The sequence below is a fragment of the Drosophila mojavensis genome, unplaced genomic scaffold, assembly GCF_018153725.1.
Source record: "Drosophila mojavensis isolate 15081-1352.22 unplaced genomic scaffold, ASM1815372v1 contig_16, whole genome shotgun sequence".
Classification (NCBI taxonomy): Eukaryota; Metazoa; Arthropoda; class Insecta; order Diptera; family Drosophilidae; genus Drosophila; species Drosophila mojavensis.
Window position 1 is genome coordinate 10417834 of NW_025318693.1, and position 25161 is coordinate 10442994.

Genomic DNA, 25161 nt, shown 5'->3' on the forward strand with positions numbered 1-25161 from the left:
CAGCAGGAGGCAGCAGGAGGCAGGCAGCAGCAGTTTACCTTTCGGCATTCTGCTGGCGGCTGCGAGAAATATGTCCGCCATTTTGTTTGCCATTTTTAATGTGTTTTATTTCGGGTGCGTGTGATTTTTTTCGCTCACTGTTTTTTTTTTCTTTTTCTCAGCTGAAATGTTACGTGGACGCAGCTCTCGTCTCTTCTGTTGTAGTATTTTTTTTTTTTTTTGGATTTGTTTCCTGTTTTTTTTTTTTTTTTTTTTTTTGTTGTGTGTTATTTTATTGTTCGCAATGTGTGCGTGAGTTTACGCTTTATATCCCTTTGCTACGTGGCCCTCGGTTTACTTTTATAATCTACACCAAAGCCTGAGCCGTTGCCGTTGCCGGTGCGGAGAGGTGTGAGCTGAGAGCTGGCGCTGTGGCTGGATGCTGGGTTGCTTTGTGGTAAATTTGCAAAATGCGTGCACAGACTAACGGCACATACGTACACACACTCACACACACACACGCATGGCTAGAGCATTTTTTGGTGTTACCGAAAAAATGTTCTGCTGGAAATTCTTGTTTTACTTTCACTTTTATTTTTCTTTCTGCTTTTTCGGTTTTATGTCGCTCTGTCTCTCTCCCTCTCGTAAAAATGCTAAAAATGCATTGGCATTTTTTTGTTGAAGCCCGGACGAATGTCATGCGAATAGTCACAAATTTCGTGCCACTGTTCAAAAATCAATTAAGAATCCAAAAATCCAAAAATCGCGCAACAGTTCACAGAACAAAATAGAATAAAACGAAGACAAACGCCCTTTGGCAGATTTTAATCCGCTTGTGAAACACGTGACAAAAAATTGAAGAAAAAAGAAATGCAATTAAAATGCTTGAATATTTTCGGACATGTCACAGTTAGGCAGGTGTTATATGCATGCCTTGTTAGGTGTATATGAATGAAAGCTCCAACTAATCAAGCCCTGGCAATGAATAGGCCCTTTCATTTATTTAAAACAGTTTCCTCGAACAGACTTTTCCGCTCAGCTATGCAAACAGCCAGCCACAAGGCCAAATGCTGGTTGAGCTAATCAACTGGCCGGCAAATGTAACGAGGGTTGCTTTAGGCCAGCAACAACAACAGCTAGAAGAGTTGCCTCAAATTGAGCTGAAGGTGTTGGCTGTTGGGTGGGCAGAAAACAAGATTAAAAACCTTTCAGCATCAGAAATTGAATTCGAATTCAACACACAAAAGTATGCAAAGAATTGAAAGCTGCTGTCTCGCTCACTCCTTTGCTCGTTCACTCGCTCGTCTGTCTGTCTGTCTGTCTGGCAGCAAAATGACAAATCGAATCGAACTGACTGCAACACAACACGGCCAGCATATGTGGATGCGCCGTGGGAAGGGTTAGGGTTGGGTTGTGGGGTGTGGGGTGGGGGGGGTGGGTGGTTTGGCAGCAACATGAGTAAATACCACTTAAAAGTCAAGCAGCAAGCACTAACAGCCAAAGACGTGCCCAGCAGACAGCGCCGAGATCGTTGAACGGCTTACGACAACTTTGAATATAACTCATACGCCCCGTGTCGAGCCGCACGCATTGTACTTTTTCGTTGGGCCTCTAGTCTCGCCTCGTCTTCGTCTTTGTTGTTGTTGTCGTTTGATACGCCTTTGGCAGCGTCGAATTTCAATGTTTTTCTTCTTTTTCGTTTTTTTTTTTTTTTTTTTTAAGTATTATTACATTCCTTAACCCTTCTCAACCCTTGCGCTCGTCCTCGCTCGCTTTCAAACCTATTATTATTGACTTTTTGGCGACGCTGGCATCTCCTCGCCTATGTGTGTAGCTGTCGTCGCGCTTTGTCCGGGCCCACAGTCAAGTGCACGTGCCGGCGTCTAGCCGCTCGCCGGCAATTGTTGGCATGCAACCAGATGAAGCTATTCAGGCAATAAAAGCAACTAGGCAAAACTTCATCTAGCAGCTGAAGGCAAATCTTTTGCCATTTGCCATTTGCCGTTTGCCGTTTGCCTTTTCAGCTGGCACTTTGGCTGTGCGCCTCTTTTAGTGGCATGTAACATATTGCATGCGCCACGCCCACATTTACAATTCATATGTATTTACACATTAGATTATTGCATGCCCAAGCACAGACGGGCAAATGCACTGCCAAAGGACTTGGAGTGCTGCTCCTCTCTCTCTCTCCCTCTCATTCTGTCTGCTGACTGCAGCACTCGAGACTCTCTCTCTCTCTCTCTCTCTCTCTCTCTCCCTCCCTCTCTGTGTCTGCGTGTGCTCTTGCTGTTGTCAATGATAACGGAAACATCAAATAAATATTATCTTCCATGCTCACACATACATCTACATCTATATCTGCATATCTCATATGCCCTTTCCCGGCAGCCATTGTATTTATCTTTCTATTTTTGTCAGAGCATTAACCTTTTGACATGCCATTGACCCAGCTGTTGCTGTGCTCGGCTCTGCTCTGCTGTGTTGGTTGGTCGTCAAGGTCTCACCTCAGATATCCCTGTAGATACTATAACAATTTGCTAAACTGTCCACAAATCCAAAATACACAATTTGTTGTCTACGTTAAGCAGCGGCTCATGTGGCCTTCATAGCCGATGCCGCCAGCTGCTTTTAGTTTCAGAGTGAGCTTAATTGGGATTATTCGCTCACAGTGGCATATGGTCACATATTTCAATAAGCCACAAAAATAAAACAGATAAACAGCCACGAATACGAATTTTAATAAAGCGCACAGAGCTCGTACAATTAGTCATATTTGATGCAAGGTGCAGGGGAAATAAGCTGCTTAGCTGCCGGCTATTCTAATTAGCAGCTAAAATGTTCATTTTAAAAACTCTATTACCTGATGTTAGTATTTGCATTCAATGCTAACCGACTGTAACCAGGGTTTATACCAAGAGAATTTGAGAGATTCATTTGATAAATTTGTTTACGTGATATTGGAGGCAATGGAAAATTCTTGTTTTTCTTTTCTTTATTATGCAGCTAAAGGAATGACTCAGCATGGTTAAAAAATTTTCGAATATTTTTAAGAGAAGTAAATATTGTAATGAACAGTTAAATATCTGGAATTTGCTTCTAGATTCCAGAAATTTAAATATTAATTACAATATTAACTTCGCTTACATCCGAAAATATCTGAAACCCAAGCAAATATTTTGAAATTTGTTGAGGTCTGTTTGATTCATATAAGAGATGGATTCATTTAACATGCAACATCGGTAAATCTATATCATAAAAGACTTCAGCTTGCACGCACTGCAGTGAGCTTCAATGTAGAAGCCAAACATTTCATACATAAACTGGTTTATAGACAATTGTTTCAACTTTTCAGAGGCTCTAAAGTCTTCAGAAAAGTTTATTAATTCTTAAAGTAAGTAAAACAAATTTCAGATATAAGGTTTTTAGAACCTCTAGAGTCGTGAGATAATATTAACAATTCCAAATGCAATTTAAAGGTAAAACATTTTTAGTATAAGCACAGCAAGTAAAGAAAAATATGTAATACTAATATAGCAAACTATAATAGAATATGAGTTAGGAGTATTTTAATAAATTATGACGAAAAAGACATCTTATCACAGCTGTAATATTTGTAATTTTGATGATCTACTCAAAGCTGCTTTATTACGGGACTAATGAGCCATGCTGTCATTTTTTACTATACAAGCTCACAGGTACAATCGAAGATAAAGTCATAGACTAATTAGATACCTCTAGGACCAGACCTTAAAAAGGGAATGCACTTGGAATTTAAAACGATTGAGCCAACTATTAAGTTCCGCTCCCAACAGAAGACTATCTGTCAGTCCAATTAATAACTGTATGAGAGTTGGTCTTATACTCCGTCACTCAAGATGTATAAAACAGATAATACTTTTTCATTGTACGAATTGAAGTCTTTATAAAAATAAAAACCTTTTTAACTGAGCCATACAAGACGAAATAATACCAGTAAATAATTGTATATACTTAAAGATCTCACTCTAACCTCACTATTCGTAATTTGTGCGCATTTAAATTCCCATTTTGCATGCCCTTAAAAGTATGCAACATACAATTGTATACGCAATTGTTTAGTTATTCCTCAAATGTAAAACAGTTTCTATATCTCTATAATGCCACACATTCTCCTTTTAGCCTATAATCTTAAATTTCACATGCAACAAGCGAAAAACCTGAAATTGCTTATGCCAGCTTTTGGGCCACCTTCATCCTGCTTTATATGGCATGCTTTAATATGATTTGAAAAATGATGCCATCAAGAATTTTAAGTACATTTCATAAATATTTGAGGCACATACAAAGGACACACAACAATACTTGAAAAACAACAAAAGCCAACGAGAAAGAAAGAAATTTACCCAAAAGTAAATAAATGCGATGGTGAGTGGAAATATGCAAACTACAAATGCTCGAAGAGCGAATACCTTAAGCCCGAATGCCACATGGAGCAGAAACTATCTGGAATGCGGCAGCTATTCAATTATCAACGCATGCCATTGCCCATCAATTTCCTAATATACTTTTCAATATTTGCTAACAAAATATTCAAATATTAAAATATTTGTGAGTTTTTGGGGCAGCAAATATTTGGCGAATGCAGAAGAATTGGGAATTTAATACACGATGCGATAATAAAACGTATGGTAAATTGAAAAATTGCTCGGATACAGACAATATTTAAAAATGGCAAACAGAAATGTGTTTGCCAGGCAAATGTATTTGTGTGTGTGTGTGTGTGTCTGTTAGTTTTTATGTTGGTTTAGCTGATGAAAAACACATTTTGTGGGCACACACGCACGCATTAGAGCACATTGTATACATGTGTGCATGTGTGCATGTGTGCCTGTGTGTGTGTGTGAGTGTATAATATTTCAAGTACAAGTACGCAGTTGAACTGCTGCCAAAAAAAATGCCAATGTGTGTGTGTGTGCGTGTGTGTGCGTGCTTTGTTTTGTTGTTGATGTGATAAACGCGTCTAGAATTATAATTAAAGCAAATCTATGAATGCCAGCCACCTTACACACACACACACACACACACACATGTGTGTGACTGTGTGCGAGACTTTTTCGCATTTTACGTGCTTTCATTAAAAATGAAAACATTGCGCCTTGAAGTCTCTCTCCCCGGACCGCTGGCACGCCGTCTGCTAAGCGTCGCCAATTCTAAGCAGACCATAAATGTTGCCACATACATATGTGTATATATGTATATATGAGTGTGTGTGTGTGTGTGTGAGTAGGTATGCCTGTGTGTCAACATGCCTGTGTGCGACATGTTTTAGCTAACGTCTGAGTGTATGTATTTGTGTCTGTGTGTGTGTGTGTGTGTGTGTGTGTAATGCCATTACCATTGCCATTGCCTTGGTTGTTGCTTGTTGTAATCTTGGTAATAACCACAAAAATTATTACGGTTCTTGTTGTTGTTTGGGCTGCTGCTGTTGCTGTTGTTGTTGGCCAGCTTCAGCGCCCAGAGTTTGGGGCGGCCCGTTACCGTCGCTGTTTTGCGGCTGCTGTTGTTATTGTTGTAAGTGCCAATATTGTCATTAGAGTGGCTTGTTACGCAAAAAGCCGCAGCAGCACGCTATGCCGTGCGCCGTTCGCCGTTCGCCGTGCGTCGACGTCGCTGCCAACGCAACAAAATGCGGCAACATCTTGCGGCATTTTTCGCCTTTGCCGTCTTTTGTTTTCGTGTAAGCGACACGTTTACTTCAGCCCCCGCAGCCCCTCCCCCACACTGCTCCACTCGTCTCGTCTCGCACGCACAGTCAGCCACCCCCTCTGGGCTAACTAACTGCATCATTATTTTCGTCTTTACTTTGTTCATTAAACGAACATGAAACGTTAATTTAATAAAGTCAAATTCGGTCCGCTTGGCTGTGGCTGTGGCTGTGGCTGTGGCTATGGCTGGCGGCTCTCGATTCTCGAGTCTCGAAGTCTCGAGTCGCTCGGCCGGGAGTCGCTGTTGGCCCTCTGGCAATTCTAATTGAGGCAAGTTAAAAGCATGGCCAAACAGCCATCAGCAGACTTTGATGTTGACGAATGACAAACGTCAGTGCCGAAATGTGAATCGATATGTGAATCTCAAATCTCTTTAAATTACATTGTATGATAATCCAATGGAGGAGATAATAGAGAGATGCAAGGAATGAGAGAGAAAGAATAAGAGAAATTGGACGAGAGTAGAACGTGAATCTGTGTGAAAGTGAGAGGGAATATTTAACGTTGACACAGGGGAGAGAGAGAGAAACAGATTTTGTGTTTTGGAGAGAGAGAAAGAGAGATAGTCTTATGCAATGAAGATCGTACTGAGGAACACTGAGTCTGAATCAGAGATGAATCCATTTGGATAATATCTGATTATAATCCTAAGTGCTTAGTTGAATATGCAAAGTACAAAGTATTTGCAAAATAATCCGTGGCTGATAAAAAAGAAATGGGTATGCATAGAACTACAAAAGAAATGCGGGAGAGCGATAAACAGAGGGAGGGAAGAGAGCTTTATTAAAATTTCATATATTTCTTTTTCGAGAAGAAACTGTAAATGCCAAAAATTAACTTCAGCAGCACCTGTAAAAATTATAAAAAAAAAAATAAATAAATTATATTTACTAGACATGCCGCAATGCCAACTAACGGCAATCGAGCCAAAGCTTCGAAACTACATAAAAGGATTACAAGGTCGAGCCACATATGTTCATCTGGTTAAAGCCGTGCTAAAACTGAAAGTGCATAATCACGCACCACAGCGCTGTGGTGCTCTAAGTGGTCGTTAAGCCTTCAACGATTGTTGAAACCACCAACCAAAATCGACCCAAGCACCCGGCCCGCATCCGGCACCCCACATCCAACCCGCTCAACCCGCTCAACCCTTTCAAACGAAACACGGAAAGTTTTTGCCACACACGTGGCCCGGCAGCAGCAGCAGCAACAACAAAGTTCGAATGTTGCCAAGCCAAAACTGTTGGCACTTTTATTAGCATAAATATTTGTCAAATTCAACAACAACAACGATAAGAGCCGCAGCAGCAGCAGCAGCAGCAACATCAGCATCAGCAACAATAACATTCATGCGAAAAGTTTTAAGCGTTTTCATTGGAAATGATTTAACAAAAATGCGCATGCTGTATGAATGCCAACATCCCTCCCACTCTCTCGCCCTCTCTCACTCCCACACACACACACACACACACACACACCCCTGCACTCATACGCACAACTTCCACTTTGCTGCGTAATGTGTTTCATTAAATCGAACTCAAGCTTCATTGCCCTCGCCCTCGCCCTCACTCTCACCCTCGGCTGGCTGCTGTTTGGCTCCTTTTGTCAGCTCGGGTTGTTCAGGTTAAATTGAAGAAATGTGTTCTAATTAGCCACAGTCACACACACACACACTCATGCGAGCTGCTACTATGCGCAGCAACAGTCTACAGTCAGCTACGCCTCCTGCCGCTGACAGCCCCTGCCCCTGCCCCTGCCCCTGCCTCAGCTGGCAGCAGGCAAAGTTTGAGCTGCCAAAAACTTGTTGTTAAAGTCGCATTAGCCGGTTAAAGGTATACGAGTACATGGCTAATGAGCTGCGCATCGCTCTTAACAAAGTGAAAGCCAAGCTAAATTTATTGTTTGTCTGGCCAAAACAAGCCCCAGCCCCAAAAGGTTCCGAAAGCTAATTTCAAATAAAAAAGGGCTCGACTCATGCAAGCCAAAGCAGAAAAAACGACGGCTAAACCTGAACGAAAACTAGCTAGAAACTATGTTAATGTCAGCCAGAGTTGAGAGCACTCTTATTGTAGCTGTCAGAGCTGTTGCTGCTGCTGTTGCTGTTCGGCCTAGGTGCTAAAAGCCACCCCCAAGCTGGCCCCAAGCCAACCCCTGCTTGCCTTTGCTTGCGTTTTTTATGGCAGCGAAACAGAGCGAAAAGTGAGCAACAAAATGTTGGTAGTTAAATTTGCTGCGGACTATTTGGCTTGACTATTGATGTGCGCGCATTAAAAAACAATTTTTATGCACAGCAGCAACAGCAGCAGCAACATTCAGTGGACAACTTGTAGCCATTGCTCCCTTGGATCTGCTTCGAGTTCCGGCTGCGGACAACAATGAAGCCTTAAGTGGACTTTTATTGACTTTTAGTCAAAACGAATTTCGACAATTTATCGAACACAGTTCGCCGCGTGTTCATTATGCAAACGTCATAATGATGTTGATGCTGATGGCGATGACGATGTTGTTGCTGCTGCTGTCGCTGCCATCGCTGCTGCTGCTGTTGTTGTTGATGAGGACAGCACGTTCGGCTTGTAATGGAATTGGCGAGGTGGGCGTGTCATGGACTGTCATTCGCCTAGCTCATCAATTTCGCATTTGTTTTGAATGACCAGCGCGCTCGCTGCTCAGTCAACTGTTGATGCACTCACTTTACCCAACATTTAATTATGTTAGCCAAAAGAAAGAAGAAATAAACTGTTTTCATCTAAAATTAAGTAGGCAGTTGCTTGGCCTCAAGACTGAGATGAAAATGTTTACTTGAGATTTAAGAAAAGAATTTCTTTTTTTTTTATTATTTAAGCTCTATATGCTCTAATATGTTCATATATCCAAATACCAGAAGTATTCCTTTCATTGGGTCCATAGTATAATAATATATATGTATATATTCTTTTAGATATACCAAACGTATTTCATTTCTGAACTAAACTCTATATGCTTTAATACATTTATATCACATATATACGTCTTGATATGCCGAAAGTATTTTCTTCATTCTCTCATTCCATATAGGGTCAGAAATATACCTTTCCAAAAGTATTTCTGTTATTATCTCCATATACTATATATATCCTTAGATATACCAAAAGTATTTCCTTCATTATCTGCATATTATATTATTATTATTATATATTATATATCCATCCATCAAATATATATCCTTAGATACACCAACAGTATTTCTTTCATTACCCAAGCTCTATTTACTTTAATATACTCACATATCTACATATTTACTTATTCCTCTGCATTCCACTTAAAGCTGATGGGCTTTTAATGCCTGGATATCATTCAATTTTGTCAACTGCTTTCAATTTGACTTCAGCTCACATGGTTTTCACTTATCTCGACCAGCCAAGCGTCTGGCACTTTAGCTATTTGCCTATCTCTTTCACTTTGAAAATCTGTGGACAATTGCAGCAATTAAGCGCCATAAAATGTTTGCCAAGTGAGTGATAGACAGACAGTCAGACAGACAGTCACCCGGTCGGACAGGCGGACTGGCGGACTGGCGGACAGACGTGTTGGCTTTGCAGTCAACTCGCAAACAATAACAAATCAAATCGGCGACAGACAGGAACATTCGAGGCGGATGTTAAGTGTGAGACAGACAAGTGCAGCAACCGCAGCAGCAGCAGCAGCAACAGCAGAAGAAGAAGAAGCAGCAGTAGCAGCAGCTGCGGCAGCAGTTGCATTAGCTGTAACTGTAGCTGTAGCTGCAGCAGTTGCAGCCACAACAAAAACAACAACAACAACAACTACAACTACAGCCCAGAAAAGACTTCACCTCCGTTTAAGCATACAAATTTAATGGCATTTGGTTTAACGTCTGCCAGCCTTGATGAGACTCGAAAGTTGAATACTGACAAGACCTACTATACAAGTACGGTGAAGCTTCGATGAAAGAATATATAAGAATGCAGAGTATAAGAATATAAAAGTATAAGAGTGTAAGAATATATGAGTACACGAGTAGAAGAATATAAGAATATTAGAATATAAGAGTATAAGAGTATCGGAGTGTAAGAATATAAGAATACAATAATATGAGACTATATGAATATAAGAATTCTAAAATAGTAGTCAAAAGTTTTCCCATAGTCAGTTTGCATATCAAATAGGTTTACTTCAGTCTATCTGTACTATTATATAGAGAATTGGTTGATTGTGTTAAGTGGGCTATTAAACTAAAGAATATATTTTGAATAATTAGTTTAGTATTAGAGTAATACATTAGAACAAGATCTACATTTTCTAGAAATTGTTTCCAAATGAGGGTATCACACATACATTTATTATAATATAAAATCTTTTTTAAAAACCGAGAAAAAGTCTTGCAAGATGACAGTTAGTCATAAAAATTCTTAGATATTTTTAGGTATAATACCAGTTTCAAGTGATATATCCACTTTCAAAATAGAGCTAGTAAACTAAATCAACTCATTACAAATTTCTTGCCATCATGAGAATCCGTGCAAGGTTGGGTCTGCGGGCTGCCAGTATAGCATAAACTTGCTATAATGAAATCCTTAATTAGCCAAGTTGCATCCTTTTTGGCGAAGTAGAATTTATTTGTTTTCCCACTTTACACACTTTAAATGAAGTTATAACAATTTCGTACTTTTACTTCAATTTTTTTTTTTTTTGCTTTTTTTTCGGTTCGTACAACTTGTTTTCAGCCCCATCATAAAGTGCTTATGCAGTGCTATTCCCTGCGTTGCAATGATATATAAAGAACTTTTGCCACTCGCTGCTGCTGCTCGTGTTGCTGCTGCTGCTGCTGGTGCTGCAAATATGATATACTGTTTGCACGGAATGCATGACAACACTTTATTACAGCTGCCAGGCAAAGGGCGGCAAAGTCAAAGTATCTGACGGGCGGACAGGCAGGAGGCAGGAGGCAGGCGGGCAGGAGGCAGGCGGGCAGGCCGGCAGTCGGAGCGACTCTCGAGCTGTCTCGAGGCTGGCCAAGTTTTTGCAGTGGCATCTTTAAGATTTATGTTGGGCCACGCCCAGTTTGAGTTGTTTGCTGCAACTGCTCAATGGGCATTCAATTTTTATGCACACTACTAATACGCCTCGTTGCACGCAAGATGTAAACATGTTTTAGTTTATTTATTCTGTGCTTCGTTCTGTTCAGGTTAATGGCGGCTGCAATCCTCTTGGCCATCTTTGTTTGAGCTTTGGCATTGAGCTGTGTTTTTTTTTTAGACTGAAAACCCTTTCAGGCAACATATTTGTTTGACTGCCTTTCAGAGCCGAGCTGAGCTCGAGTCGAGTCGCTTGGCCCTGAACCTTTTGCAGGCGAAATGTCAAGAGCAGCGCCTCGGGCTTTGTGCAAATTTAGCGACTAGCTGATTGAAAGAGGCCCAGTTAAAGGGCAGCTGCTGCTGCGCTGCTCTCTAGCATTCAAGTATTTATGGGTGAGTTGGCGCCACTGATTTAGCCCCGAGCCAATGAGTTGCTTTGCGAGCTGTCTGTCTGGAAAATAATTGAATAATAAAATGCGTCATTTGCCGTTACCAAAAATGCAAGCGAAGGCGTATGCCTTCTCCCATTGCCACTTTTCCACTCTCCCTCTCTCACTCACGCTGTGCATTTGTGGCCAGCTAATAATCAAAATGGACGCTGGAACGGTTATAAATGCTGGCGACACAAAACTTTTGCGAATGGACATAATGCGACTTCGTCATCAACATCCACATCGACATTGTTGTTATTGTTGTTGTTGTAGCTGTTATGCTGGCGCAACAGCAGGACGAAATGAAAAGAAAAGAAATGCAAAGAATAGCAGAGAGAAAGAACAGCCAAAAGAACAACAAAAACTTGTGGAAAGTCCATTAAATACATAAACCTGCCACGAAATATTCATGGAAAGCGCATAAAGAAACTTTGTAGCTGGCCCCAACTGTCGCATGGCTGGCGCGACAAAGTCAATGGAAAATAGAAAATGCTGAAACTATTTATGCGCGCCATATGTGACCCCCTCACACACACACACACACACACACACACATACACACACGTGCACACCCATCCATGGCCCTGGGCGTAATAACTTGATTTGCTCACAATGCGGGCGAATTGGCTGGAGAGTTGTGGGTTGGGGGGGCTAAATTGCCGCAGATGCAAGCAGAAAAGGCCACGCCCCGCATTGAAGTCAGCAAAAAGTGCGCATCAACAAGAATGGGCAGCAGGACAATGAAGACGCGGGCTTGATTGTCCAGTCAGCGTCAGTTGCTGGCTTATTTATGACTTCCTTTGCCAGCAGCAACAGCGGCAGGAGCAGCAGCAGCAATAGCAGCAGCAGCAGGAGCAGCAGGAGTAGCAACAGCAGCAACGGGAGTAGCAAAAAATTTAGATCAAAAACAATTTCTTATTTTGCCAATATAGCAGAAATCGATGCACATAAAATATATTGCAAATGCATAACATTTGCCAGCTGCCAGCCACGCCCCCCACAGCACGAAAAATTCGGATCAAAATTGAGAGATTTTAACAAGTTTTGGCAACGCGAAAGGGAATTTATTTTGCCAAGCGACGCAATTTATGGAACTCTTAACTGTTTTTTTTTTTTCGAGTTCATATATGAACTATAGATATGCGAGTTCACGTTGGCAATGGCCCGATTATTGCAGTCATTTAACTCGACAGACTACCCAACGAGAGCTAAATCAAGATGAGATGCCGTTATATAAATAGATGGGTATCTCCCCTGTTGATTAAGCTAAGCAAAAACCGTTAAGAGTGCATGCAGCGCAACATAAATAAAAGCGAAAGCCATTAAAAACCAATCGTCATTCAATATCTACCTTAATATCTCTCGCCTGGCATAAATGAACGCAGTTATTGACCCTGTTGAGCGAACATTAATAACATTTTATATGGGATGTCAATAAGCCAAACAGTTGAGCTCGAAACGCAGCTCCACGTTGATGACAAATCTTTGGAATGACTTTTTTGAATAAGTTCAAAAACTTGGCACATGACTTATGACTGCTTCTAGGCGAGACAAGCAGACATACATTAAGATTTACAGCTAAACAGATATACACATATACATATATACACCAATACTCTTATACGCGTATACTTGGCTTTATTTACTTTTGAGCTCATTTTAATATTAAGCCAAAAACTTGAGCCCAAAGAAAAACTCTACAAAAAGTAAACAAGCTCTGGGAGCTCACATTTGTTTGCCTTTAAATTATTTTAATTAATTATGTCGGTCATATACAATAAACAAGCAATTGCTTTGTTTAATCATCGATACATGCGAGCATATCCAATATTCTAGCAGGCTCATAAATTTCGAAAGCAATTAAAATTTGCATAAATTGCAAATTCGAAATTTATATACATATATGTAGAGAGTGCGAGGGAGAGAGAAAGAGAGATATAGAGAGCAAAAATAGTTTGTCTAAAAACTAAACGAGCACTCGAAATTGTGTACACATCGAGCGGAACATGACAGGCGAGCAGACGGCGTGGCAGAGCCATGAAAATGCAAAAATTACGCATACGCCATGTGGCACTCGAAGCAAGCGAAAATTTTTGAGTGCTCTCTGGCAGAAAAATGACAAAGTTTTATTATCAGACAAACAAAAGGCGACGAATTGCAGCATAGTGGGGTATGCTCGACTACCAGTTAGGCTGTTTTCTACTAGAGTGTCGCTGTAGAGTAGGGAATGCACGACTAGCTCATGCCCCTTCTTACAACTGTGAAGATTGAGTTATGCTCGGCATATTTTACATATTTTACAGTTTAGTGGCTCTGTTGAGTTGGGTATGCTCGACTGGAATATACACTGTTTTCCATTTCAGCTACTCCATTCCAGTTATCCAGTAGGTCATGCTAGACTAACGCATACTCTGTTTGCCCTTTGCTCAACTTTGAAGAGTTGGGCATGCTGGAGTATCATATACCCATTCTTTCAATCGATCAAGATCAGAGAACTAGGCATGCTAGACAAGCCCATGCCCCTCTTCCCATTTAAGTAACTCTGTTAGAGCTAGGCATGATTGATTTATTTATATGCCTTAATCTATTCTGAAAAGTGGAGTATGCTCGACTAACACATACCCTGTTAGCCATTTAAGCAACTCAGGAGGGCTGGTCTTGCGCGACTAGCAAAAACTAAGTTTTCTATTTATGAGCGACACTCCAATGATTTTTCTTTGAACTTATAAAGCGTTGAGCATGATCAGATAGCACATACCCTGTTTTTCATGAGTAGTTATAATTTTAGCTACTCTAAGTTGAAGTAGAGCATGCTCGACTCTGTATTTAATTTAAGCAATTCATGAGAAGTTTTGCTGTCTTCCATCTCTAAAAAGTTGAGCATACTCGACTGGCCAAATTCTATACTCTACTTAAACAACTGGGCAGAGTTCGACTTGCACATATCCTGTTTTCCATTTAAGCAACTCTGGACAATTTGTGAGAGACTTTATTTTATTTATTTACTATACTTTCATTTTACTTTATTTATTTATTATAAATCAATAATTTGCATAAATTTAAAGTGCTCAGCTTCCCCGACTAGCTTTTCAGTATTTTGTCTTATGCTCAAACCCGAATATCAACCTATGCAAATCGATGCGATTTTATGTATATATATGTATATTCGAACATGAACTGTTTGTATTTGAGTGTAGCTCGGAATGTTTTGTGTTTGGGGCATTGGGTTTAGCTTGTGCCGCATATTTGTTTAGGATCTGACACCGAAACATAGACAGAGTGGGGGAGTAGATGAGAGAGCGAAGGGGTAAATGGGAGCACTCCCATCTCTTATCCCTTTTCGCATAATTTGCGAGTTAATCTGCTGTGATTTATTCATAGACTCTGTTTTTGCGCCATTAGTTTTTGAGTTTATTTGGTGTAGGCTGTCGGCGATTAGCCTGCCAGGGGATGTGGCACACCCACACCCACACACATACACAGCAACACTCACACCAATTAATATTCATACCTATGAAGTGAGTCGCGGTTTGGCATTATTTACACTTTGCGAGCCATCTATTTAACAGGCGGCTGCCTCGTTGCCATGGTTAAATGCAATGCATTTCATATTCATAATGGACATTTTTTATTACGCATACGTATATATATATATATATATATATATATATGTCTATTTGTATGTGTGTGGGTGTGTGCGTGCACATGAAGGAGCTGCGATCTAGGCAACATAATGCACAACAATAAATTTATTCAACTCATGCCAAGGCACCAGGCGACACTTGTGAGCACATGTGTGTGTGTGTGGGTGTGCTGGATGATTTATGTTGAGGTCCTTCATTGCACTTGCCGCGCACTTGCTGATATTGCGCTTTTGATGACTTGTTATTCATCGTATATGAATATATCTATGTCTGCCATAAATACCCATTAGCGCAACGTTTTGACACTAAAAGCCAACTGTGCCAGACTTTAAGGTCACTTTCATGTTGCTGTCATAACAAAACAACAACAACAACAGCAACAGCAACTAATGTCAATAATGCGCTTTGTATTGATAATGCAACTAATTAGCATGCAAGTTAATTATTTCAAATTCAAATGTTTGGCACGCCGAGACCATTTTGTTATCGTTGCGGCATATGTTTATAGATATATATTTATGTGACTGCATCCATGTATGTGTGTGTGTATTGATTAGATACGCCTTGTCAATTATGTATATAATAATATCAATTTCAAATGCTTTTGTCCTCACGTTTTTGTTGACTGTAAAACCCAACTGCGATTCGCATAAACGAAACAATTATCACACAAATTGAATAATAGATTATTAAATAAATGAGGTGTTGGAAATTAAAACTACTTTTAGTGGAAATATTTTAGCAAATTACTGCATGGACAGACAGCACATATATTACTGTGATGATTGAAATGCTGAATTGGGATTTGATCCCAAGAGTGACGCCTCTTATTTAAAATTCATGCATAATACCTTAGGTATATTTTGATTTTAGCATGTATGCATAGAGCAGTGGCGATATACATATAATATACAAAATTGTTAAGTAAAAAAGTAAAATAAGTAAAAATGTATTTACAGTGCTATCCATATTCGACCTACCTCTCTGGTAACCCTATATTTTTTGACAGAGAAGTACACAATACCCGTATAGACTCAAGGCGGCTTTTTGAGAGATATCACATTCAAAAAGTGATGTCAATAAATCTACTTGAACCAATTAAAATTATTTTCTAGTCAACATAAGAAAATTGTTTTGTACTTTGACTTAAAAAAAAAAAAAAAAAAACATGGTTCCGTCGTAACCAGATAGGTTTGTCGAATATGGACAGCCCTATATAAAGTGCTTAGTAAAGATTTACTTTCAGGTGTTTAAAGTAGATCATTTAATGTCAGTATTAAAAGGCAGTATTAATGTCAGTATTAATTTCTCTCGATATGGGTTTTTATTTCTGCCACGTCAGCCCATCACGCTCATCCAGCTCCACTTTATTGTTGCTTAAGATCCCACTCAAGCGAATTATACAACACTGACTTTGTATGAGAATTATATTTGTATTATTATATTTTTATATGTATATATACATATGTACATGTATATATACATATATATACATATGTACATGTATACATACATATATATACATATGTATATGTACATATATATCCATATATATGCCTATGTACATCCATTCACACTATCTATGTTAGCTATCCATGAATGCTTTAGAGCCATGGCTATTTGCTTAACTGCATATTGATTTGTGCTTGGCCAACATTTTTCTACATTTGGCTTGTCACAATTTATTAGATATTAGATATGCTCGAGCTGCCAAATGTCACTTAAGCTGTCAACACCCTGGTGAATACCCTGCCCTGAATACACACGGCCAACGCGCTCAGGGTGCCTTACGCACGCTCGCACCCACACACACACACACACATATATTACAGCCCTGTCCGTCCGCACCTTAAATACCCAAATCAAAAATAAATGGTAAACACTGAACTGTCCAACGGAGAGTCAACCCCAAAAAGCCGACCAATGAGGACTCTATAGAAAACTGCTGATGATATGATATTTACAAAATATACATATATCAATGTTTATGTGTATGTGTGTGTGTGTGTGTGTGAGTGTGTTGCGTGTTATGCTCAGCATTGTTGTGCTTTATGCGTTTAGTGGGTACGTGCTGTAAAAATTCCTGCAGAGGCAAGCAAATATTTATTTAATGCTTTTGAGCAGGCCTTCAATAGATGGTCACCGATAGAGCCGCAGGACATGCTCCTTGCCGGCATGCAAAGGACCATCCATCCAGCTATTTGCACTCTCTCTCTCTCTCTCTCTCTCTTTTTCTCTCTGTGGGACGGGTTGGAGTGCCTGAAAATGTTTTCCTTTCTCTATTTTCTCTTTATTTTTGTTAGTTTCTTTCCCCTTCTCTTTCCCTTTCTCTTTCTGTTTTTTTCATAGTAGCTAGCGACTGTTGCTTAGTTAATTTCTGGCCAGGGCAGCCTTTGTTTGCCCGCACGTCTGTTGACTAAGTCCTGGAACGGCACTCCGGCAATGCCTTTCAATTTACGAACTCCAGTCGAACGCCCACACGCCGTGTCGATGTGGGTGTGGCCGGCATTGTGTGTACGTCTAGTTTTTAAGTGCTGCAGCACAAATAAATCACATTGTCGAGCGACGTTTGCTTAGTTGTTGTTGTTATTGTTGTTGTTCTTCTTTTTGCGTGTGCCCCGCCTACCTGGCACAGGTAATGTCTGCGCCCGAAAGTATGCAATAAAATATTTCCAGCAGATACTGTAAGTGGCGGCTGCTGTTGCCGCCTCTGCTGCTGCTGCTGCTGCAACTAAAGTCGACGGCGTTGCCAAGTCTCTGGCATTAATATTTGATTGCTCGGCGTACCTCATTAGCATTAACAAGCGCCAAGCTGGCCCAAATATGCCGTCTGCAAGCAGCTGACATATTAATGTGCAGGTTAAGCCAACAACAACAACAGCAGCATTAACAACAACAACAACAACAGCAGCAGCAGCAGTGGCAGCAGCAATAACAACGTCATCAACGTGTGTGTGCGTGGCTTTGTTTGATTACAAAACTCATAAAGTCGCCATGAAATTCAAACAATGCGCTACGTGCATCGAATGCCAACAGCCAGCGGCAACCGCACGGACAATGCCTGGCCTGCCCAGCCACGCCCCCATCGACCGTCGTCCTGCATAAACACAACATATTCGTTTGACCCAAACGAGTTAGAGAGACGTCGCTGCGCACAAAGGTATCGGCCTTTAATACATTTTCATTATTGCAAACCCATTTGCCTGGCAACCGCCGCAAAGGACTTGCTCCTGCGCCCGTTCCTGCTCCTGCTGCTGCTGCCAAGAGGTCCTTTCCAAATGTGTGAAACACAATTCGAGCAATCAAATCAGCTTTGCCAACTTTAAAAGTGTATTTTCTTTTACTTTCCTTTTTCTGCTTTCTTTTTCCTTTTCGCTTCTTCGAGCAGCTGCTGTTGCCCTAAGCATGCGGAAGACGCACAAAACGATTTGTCAAAAGTGGTTTTTCACTTGTGGATTATGAATACTTTGCTTAAATTTAGCTGACAGCAGAAAATTATTACACAATGATTAATATTTATTTGCGCTGCCCGCGCCCAAACACTGCCCATCACGCGTGGGTGTGGCCGCCCTCGACTCCGACTGCGAGTCCAACTCGGAGTCCGAGTCAGAGACCAAGTACAAGTCCTTTTTCACACAGCGAGTGACAACGTGCTGAAGGCTTTCACAGATACTCTACAGTCTGTGGGGCACTTGTGTGGTGTATTGTGGTTTGAGGGAGTTGTAAGAGCATATATATAAAGAAAAATGTCTTGTATGGTAATATATGACAGTAAAGGCTGGCAAAATATTGTAAATAGTTGATATTTGGCATATTTTTTGCTAAACACCTTTTATATTTACATATACATAAATACATACATACAATATTTGTCGTGAATGATTTTAAGACCTTTTTAGATTTTTCAATATTGAGAAGTGTTATTTATTTATTTTATTTCATTTTTTATATGTCACGCACTTTATTAACTTGAGTTAGAGTTTTAGACAACTTTTGACTCAAATGTAATGAAAATATGTTGAATATTGTAGATGATAAATGCGTATTTATATATACACACTTACATACCTACATATTTAAATAACATACATACAAACAGACATACATACATACATAATTACATACACACATGCATACATACATACATACTTACAAACATCCTATCCCATCCGCATGCAGTCATGTTTAATATCTCATCTTAGCTCTCCTCTCAACTCCTATCGCACCTCATTCTCTCCTCTCCTATTTCTTCTCTGTCTGTTTTTAACTCTTTTAAACTCGACCTCTGCACTTTTCCATACAGTTTACATTTACTCTATCCAAAGGGTAACTACTATTCGTTGTCTGTCCGATCAACTCTCTCATTTTTTTTGCTGTGCTCAAAAGGCATTTAATTTAGATTTAGGCAGCTCGTACAAAACATAAACATAGTTACTTTCAGAGCGAGTGAAATTATGATATCGTGAGAGCCAGTCCCAGTCCCAGCTCGAATCCCACTGCCTGCCCAAGAGTCAGAGTCGGAGTCAGAGCTAGAGTCGGAGTCGGAATCAGAGTACGAGTCCGGCATGCCGACCCAGTCAAGTTTTAGCCGCAACGTTTGCTTTTGCTCGGCTGCTTGTTTGCTCGACCGCTGATAACTTATCGAACAATAAAATAGCCTTAGGCCGTCGCAGCTGACAGACGAGCGGCTAAGGACTGCGGACTGCGGACTGAGGGCAGGCATGGCTGTTCGCTAAGTCGACAGAAGGCAAATAAGGATATGCGCAAATAAAATAGCAATAAATCAAAACCTCTGACGATCTGACGACGGCGATGAGGCTGGCCCTAGCGATTAAGGCCTCATAGTTGTGATTCCAGATGCCTTCAGATGTCTCCAGCGACTCCGGCGACTCCGCCTGCTCTGCGCTGCTCTAATGCTGTTTCAGTCCCTCCAAATAAATCGTCTGGGGGTCGAAAGTGATTTTGATTGTTATTTACTTGACTCAAGCGACGTCCGCTGCCCGCTCCACTTAGCCTGCCCCTTAATTTTCAATTTCAGCGGCAAAGTCTCCTCCTGCTCCTGCTGCTGCTGCTGCTGCTGCTCCTGCTGTTCATAATTTATGCCAATTGTCAGCCAAGCTGCATGCATGACAGCCAAAAATCAATGCAGCGGAAGCGCCAGAGCCGCCATTTTGCACCGCCTGCCAATGTCAATAAGGAAGCTTCATTATAAATTATCCGGCTGACAGGTGAAGTGGGGGCGTAGTCAACGACGAGCGCATAAGAAAAAGCATTTCCTTTTCGTTTTAACAGCAGCTAAAGCTTTCAGCTGACACTCCCCTCCCCCACACACACTTACACACACCGGAGATTGTTTCAATCTGCTTAAGCGTCCAGGCCAGTCAAGTATCCTGCCGCAAGGCAATCAGGCATGCAACCCATGCTATTTTCTATGCTCTCCCCATGCCCCAGCACGGCCTTCCTTAGTTCCGATGGCCATTAAAAATGATTGTTGTCTTAAAAATTTTGTATAATTGGCCAGGCATAGCTGAAGGGGCGACGTAAGCCACACAAATTGAAAGCAAACATCAACTCGTTAAGGCGAGAGCTCTATGTAAATAATGCAGCACTTCAGTAGAGAGCGAACTGCATGCAGACTTGACCACAATTAGATGCGATTACTTGATGTAGAAGACTCGTTGGGGCAGCTATAAATAATCCCTTAATGCTATTAGCGTCGTTACATCAGGTAAATATGACAGTGGAGCGAAGCGTCAATTAGGCCAGTGCTCCACGTTTAATGGGGGCCACTTGAAAAAATATTAAAAACGAGATGTATAAAAGTGAAAAATTTGAAATGCGTAGCAGCAGGCGCACCCGCCTGCTTTATTGGCACCAGCCGGCCACAGTAACCGGGGTGGCAGGAGTCGCGGGAGTGCGAGAAGCAGCTGGACATTAGCTTTTTGGGCTGCAGAGGTGGGGGCCATTGAGGATAGCGGCCCCGGGTTCCAGTTATGGCCAGCATTATGCTCCAGCTTGTACATGATATGGCGTCATTAAATACACATTACCATGCAGCACGCTCAGCAGAGGGCGGCAGGGGTTGGCGAGGGGTGGCAGGGGGCGGCTGGCTGTACTCGATACAATAACAGCAGCAATAATAAGCAGCAACAGTCGCTGGCAGCGCAGCGAGCGAGCAGCTATTAAAAAGCGCTTGCAAAGATACACACCAACACATACATACACCAACACACACACACACACACACACACGCACTTGCGGTGCCACCCACATTCAGTTACAACAAATTACAGCATTTCGACAGGCAGCAAATCGAGGAGCGCCCGTTCGATGGCCAACGACGGTGTTGAGTTTCAATTGTGCTCGTAAACGTGGCTCCCAATTGGCTCCCAGCGAATAATTCATATAAAACACTTTCGCACCGAGCGCCGCCTTCCCATTAGCATCACGTTGTTACAGGCAGCCAGGCAGCCAGGCAGCCTCCTGCTTCTTCCTGCTTGCTGCTTCCTGCTCGCTCACCTGCACCCACACTTCTGTTTCGGTTACGCGCCATGTAACCCCACGATTGCATTTACAGCAAATTATTTATGGCTGCGGCAGACACGAACAGGAAGCGAATATGCGCTGCCAACTTCACGTCTATCAATATTTTATGAAACTCTGTCTGCAGGACACACAGAGCCCAGACCCCGCCTCGCCTCGCCTCGATGCCGCCGCAAACAAGGACAAGGGTATCAGTATCGGTATCAGCTCACTTGGCCTCCTGCTGCCAGCGGAGCACTCCCAGCTCCTCTCGCTGTCTCCAGCTGTCTCGTTCTGTCTTCCTGGCTGTCTCGCTCTCCGGTTGCCTGACTGCCTGTCGATATCCGGTTAGATGAGTATCTAAATTGCCTTTACTGTTGATGAATTAGCGCCGGTTGCCGGCATCACTCCTCATGCGGATGAGGCCAGAGCCACAGCAACAGCAACAGCCATAGCCACAGTCTGAGCTGCAGCAGCAAGAGCTGGAGCCAGCATGCCTGCGCCCGTTAGATAAGTGCCCTCAATGCCAAAAAGAAAATTTCAATTTGTTTTGAATGATTATATAAATACCAGCCAATGGAGTAGGCTGGCCACGGCTCGTTCGAGCTACACAATTTTCAATAATAGTTGCACAAATAGCAAAACTCTGAATAGAACTCATTTATATGGCACGATAAGATAAGAGGGGCATCAAATCAAACCCATAGAAAAAACGGAAAAACTTCAAATATATATGTAAATATATGAAGCCTGTATTTCATTAGCACAAATTGAATGCAGTTGAATCGAAGATTGATATAAACATAGCAAATATTAATGCAAATTTAAATGCATATTAATATTAAAATAAAACTGATTTCTGAGTAAGTGCTGTTAGTACTCCTAGGCTTATTTAGATAAAGGCTCTTATATATTGATGTAGCATATGGCATACCTTCAATACTATATCCAGCTTATATACGCCTTTCTAAAGATGGTCTATATGCACACATATCCTATCATCCGCCCATAAACTTTCTCAAAGCTATAAAAACTCAAAGTTCAGTGTTTAATACGTCAAAGGTTCAAGATATTCTATTGTATATAATACTTTCCAGCATTAAAGTAACTATCGAAGACCCTCCGCCATTCTCTATACCCTGCGAGCTCTCACATACCAAGCGGACAATCACGCTTTGATTAGCTTTTCTTTATATATATATACGTATGTACGTATGTATATGTATGTATATTTCGAATATATTCATTTTCAATTATTACTTTGACTTTTCACTCTTTTAGATTTTAGAATAATTTGTTTATATAAATATTAATAAGAACAACTAAATTCGCGGTCAATGGCCCATCGGCTTCTTAATACGCTCACCAAGAAGCATGTGGTTGGGATTATTTTGCTTATAACAGCGGTGGGTCTGCCTAACCATATATCTATGTAGTTGCTCCCAATACTCATCGTTATAGCCGACAGGTGATCTGCATACTGAATGCAGCAGTGTTTGGCCACGTGTTGCCCACTTCATCGAGCTTTCAGCAGTTGGTTCGGCAAACCATCAGCGCGAGCACCGGCTACACTTGCATTCTCTACGGACTGAGTCCTTGGCTATATAATTCGCACTTTGCGGTGCCCAGGCGGCACATACGCTATGTGGTTTGTACTCGAATATAAACCTCCTAAGATCGCCATTTTAGTATACCTTCACTTGACTTGCATTCATCTAGCTCATTTCAATGCTCATCTTCCTGATTCTGGGCAATATCATTGCGCTTACGACGGTGATCAAGACGCAGTACATGATAGCCGGAGAGGAGTCGGTCAACATCCTAGACCTATATACACCGTTCGAACTCATATGTCGCATGATAAATCTGGTGTGTTTTGTGGCAACAATTGTATTGCTAATAATCGCTTTGGTTTTAGTGATGCTGATCGCTCTTGCAATCAATAACTTGCCCGATTTTACCCAAGAGCCCAGCAAAGTATCCCTGCCGTAGAATGACCTCTTACAAATTGATTGTTAAATATATATGTATAAGTATTTTCATATTGTTTAAGCATAAAAAAGACTGTGCCGAAGATTAAAATATATTGCATATATAAGACATTACATTAACATGACTCCAGCTATGGCCTCGGCAGCTCGTTGAGCAATATGTGCAGCATATTAGGTATATGATATTTCCATATGATATGTTCAGATGCAACATTTTTCTAGTCATATTAGTCAATTTTCTATTCAATCTCATTGGAGTAAGTATAAGGTTAATGTATCTTAAGAAAAAAGTATTGGAAGTACAGGAATTGTTATTAACCATTCGCTGGGCATGCGAAACAGGTATAATTCCTTTATTTATATGGTTTGTAAATATTATTATCTATGTGCTAGCATCGTCAAGTCTCAGAGCTGACTCTAGACTTGTGCTAGAGTATTGTGCAGTTGCTTAAGCTCGACTGCAAAGTTTTCACTTGCCTTGTTTTTCCTCTAATGCATAATGAAGTGCGCAGACAGTGCAATTCTCGCAGCGAGACAAACAAGGTTAAGGTGCAGGATATCAACTTAAAGATACCTGAAACTCGCCAGCCGGAAAAGTTAAAGGCAAGTTGCCATAGGCGTTGGCCAATTACGCAAATGGTCGACTGACTTCTCAGAAAGGGGCCACATCAAATGTGACATTCGGCAGCAGCAGCAGCAGCAGCAGCAGCAGCAGCAGCGGCGGCAGCGGGGCTTACAGTTAAATTTCCAGTTAAGTTATTGCCGCGAGCAGAACTCACTCGAAAGTAATTTCAAATTTAATTGCGTATAATTTAGAACGTCGAAATGTTTGCGTGCGTTTAATTAACTGAAAAATAAAATAAAAGTAAAAAAGGAAAGAACTGAAAACAACAACACAGGCCGAATAAATGAAATGCCCAAAAGGCAGCGAATGCCATTGGACGGAAAATGAGCAATAACAACAACAAAAACTACAACAACAACATCAACATAAAAACATCAGCTGCAAAATGCTGAATGTTAAATGCCAACTAATTAAATTTCGGGCATGCCATGACAGTCGATTCCGGATGTCAAGTCGCGGACCCATTCGTTGCGTATACGCAATTTATTGTTGCATTTAATGGGCAGCCCAAGCGGTTGTCCCTGTTGTTGTTCTTATTGTTGTTATTGCTGCTTGGGTGCTTAACACTTTTATTGCGTATACGCAGTGTATTACGAGTCTAAATGCCATTTGTATGCAAATAACGAGTCTTCACTCGTCTAGCAACACTCACACACACACACTCGCAACCACAAAAACAACCATCAAACTGACTGCACCACATATGACCGGCTCGTTGGTTTGACGTTCGGTGTTCAGTGCTCGTTGGCCATCCAATGCCAAATGAAGCCAATAAAAACTAACTGCGAGTGCCACTAGCCACTGACGTACACAGCTGCCGGCACCACAGCGCACCACAGCGCACCACAGCGCACCACGGCGCACCACGGCGCACCACACGCAGCTCTATCCGCGACCACCTGCCAAATGCCGTGAAAAGTCATGCCACGGTAACTGATAACATTTTTAATTATGCTCCGCGCATTAACACGTTATAATTACATCTGCTTTTATTAAATACAAATTTTGATTTCATTTAAATTAAATGCAATTTAAAATTGCATAATTCAAATGAATGCAAATATTTGTGCATTTCAAACGATTTATGGCAAGGTAATTAAATGTCAAATGACGATACAGCTTTTTTATTTTTATTATCTTTATTATCTTCATA

The 25161-nt window shown here is 41.1% G+C and overlaps 1 protein-coding gene and 1 long non-coding RNA gene across 2 annotated transcripts; one reads left to right on the top strand and one right to left on the bottom strand.

Annotated features, from left to right (window-relative positions):
• Positions 1–19004: 19004 nt before the first annotated feature.
• LOC26528095 lies at positions 19005–20729 on the bottom strand. Its single transcript, XR_001449539.3, has 3 exons — positions 20209–20729; positions 19661–20050; positions 19005–19602 (listed from the first exon to the last, which is right to left on the bottom strand). It is a non-coding gene; the product is annotated as an uncharacterized LOC26528095 (long non-coding RNA).
• Positions 20730–22635: 1906 nt separating this feature from the next.
• LOC6572798 lies at positions 22636–23497 on the top strand. Its single transcript, XM_001998868.4, has 3 exons — positions 22636–22798; positions 22861–23040; positions 23112–23497. The coding sequence occupies exons 1-3, from the start codon at positions 22730–22732 to the stop codon at positions 23382–23384; spliced, it is 522 nt and encodes a 173-aa protein (XP_001998904.1). The 5' UTR covers positions 22636–22729; the 3' UTR covers positions 23385–23497.
• The last annotated feature ends 1664 nt before the right edge of the window (positions 23498–25161 follow it).